Source organism: Ranitomeya variabilis, chromosome 1 (genome assembly GCF_051348905.1).
Source record: "Ranitomeya variabilis isolate aRanVar5 chromosome 1, aRanVar5.hap1, whole genome shotgun sequence".
NCBI lineage: Eukaryota > Metazoa > Chordata > Amphibia > Anura > Dendrobatidae > Ranitomeya > Ranitomeya variabilis.
The window spans coordinates 1,152,141,010-1,152,151,601 of record NC_135232.1 but is presented as its reverse complement, the minus strand read 5'-3'; the positions used below and the strand labels follow the sequence as shown (position 1 = coordinate 1,152,151,601).

The 10,592-nt window shown below is 46.4% G+C and overlaps 1 protein-coding gene across 3 annotated transcripts; it reads right to left on the bottom strand.

Annotated features, from left to right (window-relative positions):
- Positions 1 to 372: 372 nt before the first annotated feature.
- On the bottom strand, positions 373 to 4,564 carry LOC143793411 (uncharacterized). 3 transcript variants are annotated; one of them, XM_077280361.1, is made up of 3 exons: positions 2,561 to 4,564; positions 1,656 to 1,705; positions 373 to 1,315 (listed from the first exon to the last, which is right to left on the bottom strand). In XM_077280361.1, the coding sequence occupies exon 1, from the start codon at positions 4,015 to 4,017 to the stop codon at positions 2,767 to 2,769; it is 1,251 nt and encodes a 416-aa protein (XP_077136476.1). In that variant the 5' UTR covers positions 4,018 to 4,564; the 3' UTR covers positions 373 to 1,315; positions 1,656 to 1,705; positions 2,561 to 2,766. The 3 variants fall into 3 exon arrangements, 2 of the variants coding, with proteins under 2 accessions (XP_077136476.1, XP_077136477.1); XR_013220122.1 differs by lacking the exon at positions 2,561 to 4,564 and adding an exon at positions 1,804 to 1,924 and having other exon boundaries at positions 373 to 1,705; XM_077280362.1 differs by lacking the exon at positions 1,656 to 1,705.
- Positions 4,565 to 10,592: the final 6,028 nt, after the last annotated feature.

Here is a 10,592-nt window from a genome sequence, read left to right as displayed (position 1 = left end):
ACTGAATGGGAACAGCATGGAGAAGATGCCGGCATGCCCGACTCACATACGGGATCTGGGGATAATGTCAGACTATTGCACCTGTTTTATGGATTGCAAAAAAGACCTACCAAACCAAACCAAAAAATTTTTTAAGAGAAAAATGCTAAGAAACATTATTTCATTCACAATTACTTGTTTACAGTGCAATATATATATATATATATATATATATATATATATATATATATATATATATATATATACAGGTCCTTCTCAAAAAATTAGCATATAGTGTTAAATTTCATTATTTACCATAATGTAATGATTACAATTAAACTTTCATATATTATAGATTCATTATCCACCAACTGAAATTTGTCAGGTCTTTTATTGTTTTAATACAGATGATTTTGACATACAACTCCTGATAACCCAAAAAACCTTTCTCAATAAATTAGCATATTTCACCCGTCCAATCAAATAAAAGTGTTTTTTAATAACAAACAAAAAAACCATCAAATAATAATGTTCAGTTATGCACTCAATACTTGGTCGGGAATCCTTTGGCAGAAATGACTGCTTCAATGCGGCGTGGCATGGAGGCAATCAGCCTGTGACACTGCTGAGATGTTATGGAGGCCCAGGATGCTTCAATAGCGGCCTTAAGCTCATCCAGAGTGTTGGGTCTTGCGTCTCTCAACTTTCTCTTCACAATATCCCACAGATTCTCTATGGGGTTCAGGTCAGGAGAGTTGGCAGGCCAATTGAGCACAGTAATACCATGGTCAGTAAACCATTTACCAGTGGTTTTGGCACTGTGAGCAGGTGCCAGGTCGTGCTGAAAAATGAAATCTTCATCTCCATAAAGCATTTCAGCCGATGGAAGCATGAAGTGCTCCAAAATCTCCTGATAGCTAGCTGCATTGACCCTGCCCTTGATGAAACACAGTGGACCAACACCAGCAGCTGACATGGCACCCCACACCATCACTGACTGTGGGTACTTGACACTGGACTTCAGGCTTTTTGGCATTTCCTTCTCCCCAGTCTTCCTCCAGACTCTGGCACCTTGATTTCCGAATGACATGCAAAATTTGCTTTCATCAGAAAAAAGTACTTGGGACCACTTAGCATCAGTCCAGTGCTGCTTCTCTGTAGCCCAGTATAGGAAAAATCAGCCGCACTCAATAGGTTGAAAGTTCAGCAAACTGTGTAGTTTCTTTATTAACATATACAAAAAACATCACCAGGTGCTTTTTTAGGAGGTAAATGGGTGGCGGACTATTCAATTCGGGTAACGTTTCGACCCCAGCGGGTCTTTATCAAAACCTCACTGTAAAACAGATACAAACATATAAGTGAACTGTACATATATACATGTAATCTATTAAAAAGAACCGAAAAAAAGGGAAAACAAGAAAAATAATAACAACAACAATAACATCAGGTCCAAAATTAATAATGGTACTAATTGACAGCTGTAACAACAGTATTTCTGCCCCATACAATTACAAGAACATACTGTGAATACCCTATCATAGGGGTGGGGAGTCCCCCAATTCTTTGCAGGTAGGAGCAAGGCTATTACGGAGAAACAGTCATATAGAGCACATATACAGGTCTAGAACAGGAAACCAGGTGCAGCGATCAGGTCGCTGATGCAATGTACTGACCTTGTGCCAAAGAGGTAGAGGAGAGGAGAAAGAGCCGAGTTCCCATAGGGCTAAAGGGAAGTAGAGAGAAAAAACAACAGGGAATAAGCAAATAGCCAGTAAAGCAAGTAAGCCACTATAAGCAAGAGGAGAACGACTTAATAATTACCAGCTCTGGTGGAGTTGTGTGGAAGCGCGTCCGCCTGGTGGGTGATGTAGGAGCAAATGTGTAGGGCTGCAAGTATTTATACACAAGACCCATGCGGTGATATCCGGGTCTGCGCAGTGGCTCAGACTGGGAAAGAGGCTAGGAACGCTGTGTATTCAGACCGAGTCTGCGCTGTGGCCGCAGAGTAGATGCCAGCAGCGTGATAGTCCGGCGCCTGCGTAGTATGTTCAGGGAGATCTGTAGAGCGCTCTGGCTAAAGCTACTGCAGGTTGGGGTGGAGTCCAAGCAACCAGCGTGGAGGACTAAGGGAGCGTGTATGTAAAGAGAGAAGTTAGGGAGCGTGTATAAAGAGAAAACAAAAAGAACATGAAAGCAAAAGGCTGGGAACCGAGTGTATGTGTATTGGAGGTATAGATGGAGGTGTCTCAGAGTCAGCAAAAGAAAAAGATGATGGAAAAAATAAAACGCTGTGAATGAAAAAAATAAAAAATAGTATTAGAAAAAAAGGAGAAGAGAGGAAGGTGTGTATGTTTAAAGTAAGCAGAGTTATGTCTAATATCGGTAAGCAAGTTAAAATGGGGGTATACACTCCCTCTAGACGGGAGGAAAAAATAGGGAATGGTACATAAATAAAAAAATATACAAAAGTAATATCAAAAATAAAAAAATAAAAATCTCAAAGAAAAGGAGGAAAAAATTTAAAAAAAAAAAAAAAAAAAAAAAAAAAAAAAAAATGAGAAAAATATAAGGGACTTACCCAGAGCAGCCGAATAGAGGAAAAGAAAACCAAATACATATTTTTCTTATAATATTTGCTCAAGAGGTCTGATGTGGGAAGGAAGAGTGGAGACAAAAAGAATGACATAGGTTAGAAACAGGGGCGACCTTGACCGAAGAACCTGGAGAACCTGCGGCAGATATAGTTACAACATATCAAAGTTACATATAGAACAACCTACTCAACTAAAAGATCAAATCTAATTCCCTGTTGAGGCCTTTGGGGGCCATAGTTTGTAGCGTATAAATCCAAAAGGATTCTCTTTCCTTCAGGAGTTTAACGTGATCACCCCCACGTCTGGGTTTTTTCACCCTTTCTATCACCTGGTAGCGGAGTTGGGAAACGGAGTGGTTGGCCAGAGCAAAGTGGTGTGGAAGTGGGAGCCAAGTTTTTTTCAGTCTAATTGTAGATTTGTGGCTCGAAATTCTGTCACGCACATGCTGCGTGGTCTCCCCTATATACAGGAGGCCACACGGGCATTTAATAAGGTACACCACAAAGTTGGTTTCACAAGTATAAAATCCATTAATCTTAAAACTCTTGCCTGTGTGCGGATGTAGGAATTCACTGGATCTAATTACATTGGCACAACATGCGCAATTCAAGCATGGGAATGTACCCATTCGCTGCGAGCTCAGGAATTGTTGTATAGGTTGTTTAGTGAGACTGCCAATGTCGGCCCTGACCAGGGAGTCTTTGTAGTTCCTAGGTCTGCGTTTGCACATCAGTGCTGGTGTTTGGAAGGATGCTACTTGTGGGTAGGCTTCTGAAAGGAGAGGCCAGTGCTTGTTGATGGTTTTATAGATTAGTGGCATGACGGGGTGGTGTGTGTGTACGAAAGGAACCCGTTCGGGTTTAGAAACGCTGGATCTACTAGGAGGGCGTTCAAGTGCCCTCTGTTTTTCCATTGTAAGAATTTTTTCTGGGTATTTCCTGCTCCTGAATTTTTGGGCCATGTCCTCCAACCGTGAACCAACCAAGTCTGGATCAGAAACAATGTTGGTGACCCGCAGGAATTGGGAGCGTGGGAGACTCTCACGGGTAGACCTAGGATGACAGCTTGTGAAAAGAAGTAAATTATTAGAGTCAGTGGGTTTTACAAAAATATCCGTGTCCAAACCCCCTTTGTCATTTTTGGTCACCAAGGTGTCCAAAAATGGGATTTTCTGGGTGTCACAGCTAGGGGTGAACTGCAGCTCTGGTCTGATGTTGTTGATCTGTGAAACAAAAGAAGAAAAAGTATCTGGTGTTCCATCCCATAGGCAGAACACATCATCGATGTATCGGAGCCAGCATTTAGAGTGTTTCAGGAACAGTGTGTTGTTGTAAATGTGTTCGTTCTCAAATGTGTCCATGTAGATGTTCGCGTATGCTGGTGCCACATTAGAGCCCATGGCGGTCCCGCAGGTTTGAAGGTAGAACTGATCCCCAAACATAAAAAAATTGTCCTTGAGGACTACAGAGAGAAGGTCTAAAATAAACTGCTGGGATTGTGGGCTAAGATCTAGGGTCTGTAGTAGGTTATCCACCGCCTCCAAGCCTAGTTCGTGCTTGATGGATGTGTATAAACTCTTGACATCAAGAGTAGTCAAAAGGCAATGTGATGTGACCGTGGAAAACTGCTTGATTGTCCTGATAAAGTGGCCTGTATCCAGGATAAAAGATTTTGTATTTTTAACCAATGGGGTCAGATACTTTTCTAAAAAAATGGACAGAGGTGCTAGGATGGAGTCTGTTGATGCGACTATGGGGCGGCCCGGGGGATTCGTGAGGGATTTATGAATTTTGGGGAGAACATAAAAGACAGGTAATGTGGGGTGTGGGTTGGATAGAAAGGTAGCTGTTTTTTGGTCAATGCATCCAAGGGCGAGGTATTTACTGAGAATAGTGTTGATCTTGGACCTAGTCACGGGAGTGGGATCATGGGAGATTTTTAGATAAGTAGATGTGTCCGCCAATTGATTGTTGATTTCTCTTAGGTAATCGTTTTTATTCATGATGACTATGGCACCCCCTTTGTCTGTAGCCCAGGTCAGGCGCTTCTGCCGCTGTTTATGGTTCAAAAGTGGCTTTACCTGGGGAATGCGGCACCTGTAGCCCATTTCCTGCACACGCCTGTGCACGGTGGCTCTGGATGTTTCCACACCAGACTCAGTCCACTGCTTCCTCAGGTTCCCCAAGGTCTGGAATCGGTCCTTCTCCACAATCTTCCTCAGGGTCCGGTCACCTCTTCTCGTTGTACAGCGTTTTCTGCCACATTGTTTCCTTCCAACAGACTTACCATTGAGGTGCCTTGATACAGCACTCTGGGAACAGCCTATTTGCTGAGAAATTTCTTTCTGGGTCTTACCCTTTTGCTTGAGGGTGTCAATGATGGCCTTCTTGACATCTGTCAGGTCGCTAGTCTTACCCATGATGGGGGTTTTGAGTAATGAACCAGGCAGGGAGTTTTTAAAAGCCTCAGGTATCTTTTGCATGTGTTTAGAGTTAATTAGTTGATTCAGAAGATTAGGGTAATAGGTAGTTTAGAGAACCTTTTCTTGATATGCTAATTTATTGAGACAGGTTTTTTGGGTTATCAGGAGTTGTATGCCAAAATCATCAGTATTAAAACAATAAAAGACCTGACAAATTTCAGTTGGTGGATAATGAATCTATAATATATGAAAGTTTAATTGTAATCATTACATTATGGTAAATAATGAAATTTAACACTATATGCTAATTTTTTGAGAAGGACCTGTATATATATATATACACCTCTCCTTTAGCATATGATCGCACCGAGTGTTTTGGCTTTATTTTCTACTTAAACAAATGTGATGGCTCTCACTCCTATATTTGGGAGTTCCCTCGCTCATGTCTAATATTCAGCAATATAGTGGAATACATTTTCCCCATCTCTTTACAATGCCAGCTAAAACATGCCCATTTGAATTTTGGGCTTTGCCCACCACCACCACCACCATGTCCATCACCGTGTCATTACGCGGCTCTCGCTGACAATATGCAGAGCGCCAGTTGGTGCTGTGGAACCTGACTTTGGTAAGGGCCCTCAGGTGGCCCTGTATCATACATTTGGGGGTGCTCTTACTTCTACATTCGGGAGGTCCCTCCCTCGTGCCAAATAGATAGCAAGATAGTGGAATATATATTCCCAATCACTTTACAATGGAGCCACTGTCATAGCGGGTGAAGTCGCTGTAAGGTGAATATAATACAGGAGTTGGGGAGCTGTATGATCAATGTCAGGAAATTTGATTCCACCAGACACCAAAAGCATTAGAATTAAATTTGGAATACAGTGTAACAAGCGAGGGCCTGTATTGTAGTCAGTCTACAGAAACTGGTCCCCAAGCTCCCATCTTATCTAAAAGACAGCACACATTGTTAGGGCTAGCGGAACACACCGAGTAAATATAAATGTTTTATTGAAATAGATGCGTTCGCAGCCCGGGGTCCACTGTGCAGGAGAACCTGCTGCTAGCAAATGGCGGTATAAACTAGCTCTGTTAGTTTCACAGGGCTTATTTCAGCCGGGTCCCTGAACACATTCAAACACATGATCACACTGGCGCAAAGCACAAAACTTAGAAAGATACTAGCGCATGGTCGTGCGGCAATGCGAGCCTTAAATAGTTGCAGCACAAACAGGACCTTCCTAGAAGGACCAATGAGAGGCTGCTACAGAGCCTGCACACCTACAGGAACTTCCTAGAAGGACCAATAGATTTAGCTGCAGTAACTGAACATGTGACCCTTGATCTCCACTGAGAGATCTTAGTCTGGGCATGCTCAGAACGATAAAAGCAGGACTTAGTCCTAGAAGCGTCTGCTTGCCGCTGCCCAAGACTGGCTTCAATGGCAGAAGCAGGAAAAACAGCAGTAACTCTTTGTAACAGTCAGCCTGAGCAAGACGCTGGGACCAACGTCTCTGCTGAGCAGGCTCCACTGCGGCAGGAGAAGAATGGGAGACCGCAGTGGAGATGGCCCGAGATTCCCCCTGGGAACTCGACCCCTAACATTACCCCCCTCCTTGGACCTCGCTACGCTCGAAGACAGCAATGTGCTGCGGAGCCCGAATGTGCTCAGCAGGTTCCCAGGACCTGTCCTCAGGAGCATAACCCTTCCAGTCCACCAAATAAAATTTTTTGCCACGTACCACCTTGCACCCCAAAATAGCGTTCACCTCGTAATCATCTGTAGACTAACCCGATGTCCCAGCAGATGACTCGGAAAACCGGGACATGTATACGGGTTTTAAGAGGGACAAAGGAAAGGTGTCAGTGATACCCAGGCGTGGCGGAAGGGCTAAACGATAGACCACAGGGTTAACCTGCTCGAGGACCTTGAAAGGACCCAAGTAGTGAGGTGCAAACTTAGTGGACTCAACTCGCAGCCTGATGTTACGGGCGGAGAGCCACACCAAGTCGCCAGGAGCAAAGGTCAGAGTGGGGTGCCGATGTGCATCGGCAGAGGATGTCATTCTCTCCTTGGAAGCCCGAATGGCATCCTGAGTGCGGTCCCAAATATCCCGTGCCTCCACAGCCCAGTTTGCCACCCTGGAGTCAGCGGAAGACACGGGCATAGGCACAGGTACCCGCGGATGCTGACCATAGTTGAGGAGGAATGGGGTTTGTCCAGTGGAGTCGGCTACGGCATTGTTCAGTGCAAACTCCACCCACGATAGCAAGGATGCCCAGTCATCCTGCCTGGCTGAGAAAAAATGTAGCAAATATGTGACCAAGGTCTGGTTGGCCCTTTCTACCAACCCATTTGTCTCGGGATGACATGCGGAAGAGAGATTTAACTTAATGCTGAGAAGACGACAAAGCTCTCTCCAGAATCGAGACGCAAACTGGGGACCCCGGTCACTGACAATTTTGTCCGGCATACCATGTAGGCGGAAGATGTGTTTTATGAACAACGCTGCCAAGGCCCGTGCAGAAGGTAATCGTGGCAGCGGCACCAAATGCACCATTTTCGAGAAATGATCGGTGATGACCCAAATGATGGTACAACCGCGAGACTTGGGCAGACCCACAACAAAGTCCATCCCGACCATCTCCCAGGGCCTGTCTGCCACCGGCAAGGGATAGAGTAACCCAGCTGGCCATTGTCGAGGAGACTTATTTTTGGCGCAGGAGACACACGCCTGAATATAATCTCTGACATCTTGGACCATATGTGGCCACCAGTACGTCCTCGCCAGCAGCTCAGATGTCCTCTTTGTCCCAAAGTGTCCACCCCCCCTGGACGAATGAGCCCAAGAGAGGAACTCCAGTCACAAATTAATGGGCACAAAAGTCTTGCCCGGAGGCACAGACTCTAGCGAAACCGGATGTATGGTTCTCAGGCTCTCTGAAGGGACAATAAGCCGAGGCTCTCCTTCCTCCTCCTCAGATGACACAACAGAGTGAGAGAGGGCATCAGCACGAATGTTCATCTCCCGAGCGAGATAATGGAGGGTGAAATGGAACCGGGAGAAGAACAAGGACCACCTGGCCTGGCAAGAATTTAGCCGCTGGGCTGTTTGCAAGTATAACAAGTTTTTGTGGTCCGTGAAGACTTGAAAGGGAAAACGAGCCCCCTCCAAAAGATGTCTCCACTCCGAGAAAGCCAACTTCATCTCCAGCAACTCCCTGTCCCCGATGGAATAATTCCTCTCTGCTGGTGTGAAGGTCTTGGAGAAGAAGAAACACGGATGCTTCCGACCTTGAGCATCCTTTTGTAAGAGGACTGCTCCTTCACCAACGGAAGAGGCATCCACCTCCATTATGAATGGCTTATCAACATCGGTACGATGTAGGATGGGAGCGCTAGCAAAATGAGACTTAATAGAAGAAAAGGCCCTGGAGACCTCATCAGACCACAATTTGGGATTTGCTCCCTTCTTGGTGAGGGCTACCAAGGGAGCTACCAAAGTTGAGAAGTGGGGAATGAACTGGCGATATAATTAATCAACCCCATAAAGCGCTGCACCGCTTTAAGAAAATGGGGTTCTTGCCAGTCCATCACAGCCTGTAGTTTGGCATGATCCATAGCCAATCCCTGGGCTGAGATGATATAGCCCAGGAAAGGTAAAGACTCCTGCTAAAACATACACTTCTCCAACTTTGCATAAAGAGAATTTGCCCGTAAGATTTTGAAGACTCTGCCAACATCTCTCCGGTGGGAGTCAATATCTGGAGAGAAGATGAGAATATCATCCAGATAGACTACGACCGAGGTGGAGAGCATATCCCAGAAGATGTCGTTGACAAAGTCTTGGAAGATGGCTGGGGCATTAAAGAGCCCGAAGGGCATCACCAGATAGTGAGACTCATATGAGTATGAGTGATACACTCATAGTGTCCATCTCTTGTGTTAAACACCGTCTTCCATTCGTCCCCATCACGGATGCGAATCAGGTTATAAGGTTATAAGCACCCCGCATATCTAATTTGGTTAACACCCTTGCTCCCCGAAGCCTATCAAAAAGCTCAGAAATCAGGGGAAGCGGGTACTTATTCTTAACGGTGATGGCGTTAAGACCCCTGTAGTCTATGCAAGGACATAACTCTCCATTCTTCTTCTGCACGAAGAAGAACCCCGCCCCTGCTGGTGACACTGACTTCGTAATGAACCCCTATGGGAATAATATTCCCCATCCTGGCCCCGTGTGTCTCATTCCTGGCTCCAGCCATATCTTCTCGCATCCTGCCCTCATGAGTATCCATTCTACCCAATATGATCTCCCCATCCTGCCCCATCTGTCTCCATTGCATCCATCCTGGCCCATGATCTTATCCTGCCCCATGTCTTTCATTCTGCCCCATGTCTCCAATCATGCCCCATATCTACATTCTGCCCATGTCTCCAGTCCTGCCCCCAGTGTGTCCAGCAATCTGCCCCAGTGTGTCCAGTATATTACCCCCGGTGTGCCCAGCAATCTGCCCCAGTATGTCCAGCATACTGCCCCCAATGTGTCCAGCATATTGCCCCCAGTGTGTCCAGCATTCTGCCCCAGTGTCTCCAATATTGCCCCCAATCTGTCCAGCAATATGCCCCCAGTGTGTCCAGCAATATGCCCCCAGTGTGTCCAGCATTCTGACCCAATGTGTCCAGCATTCTGCCCCAGTGTGTCCAATATTGCCCCCAGTCTGTCCAGCAATCTGCTCCAGTGTCTCCAGCATATTGCCCCCAGTGTGTCCAGCATATTGCCCCCAGTGTGTCCAGCATCCTGCCCTAGTGTGTCCAGCATCCTGCCCCAGTGTGTCCAGCATCCTGCCCCAGTGTGTCCAGCATCCTGCCCCAGTGTGTCCAGCATTCTGCCCCAGTGTCTCCAATATTGCCCCCAGTCTGTCCAGCAATCTGCTCCAGTGTCTCCAGCATATTGCCCCCAGTGTGTCCAGCAATCTGCCCCAGTGTGTCCAGCATATTACCCCCAGTGTGCCCAGCAATCTGCCCCAGTATGTCCAGCATACTGCCCCCAGTGTGTTCAGCATATTGCCCCCAGTGTGTCCAGCATTCTGCCCCAGTGTCTCCAATATTGCCCCAATCTGTCCAGCAATATGCCCCCAGTGTGTCCAGAATTCTGCCCCAGTGTCTCCAGCATTCTGCCCCAGTGTCTCCAGCATTCTGCCCCAGTGTCTCCAATATTGCCCCCAGTCTGTCCAGCAATCTGCTCCAGTGTCTCCAGCATATTGCTCCCAGTGTGTCCAGCAATCTGCCCCAGTGTGTCCAGCATATTGCCCCCAGTGTGTCCAGTAATCTGCCCCAGTGTGTCCAGCAATCTGCCCCAGTGTGTCCAGCATTTTGCCCCCAGTGTGTCCAGCATTTTGCCCCCAGTGTGTCCAGCATATTGCCCCCAGTGTGTCCAGCATATTGCCCCCAGTGTGTCCAGAATTCTGCCCCAGTGTCTCCAGCATTCTGTCCCAGTGTCTCCAATATTGCCCCCAGTCTGTCCAGCTATCTGCTCCAGTGTCTCCAGCATATTGCCCCCAGTGTGTTCAGCATATTGCCCCCAGTG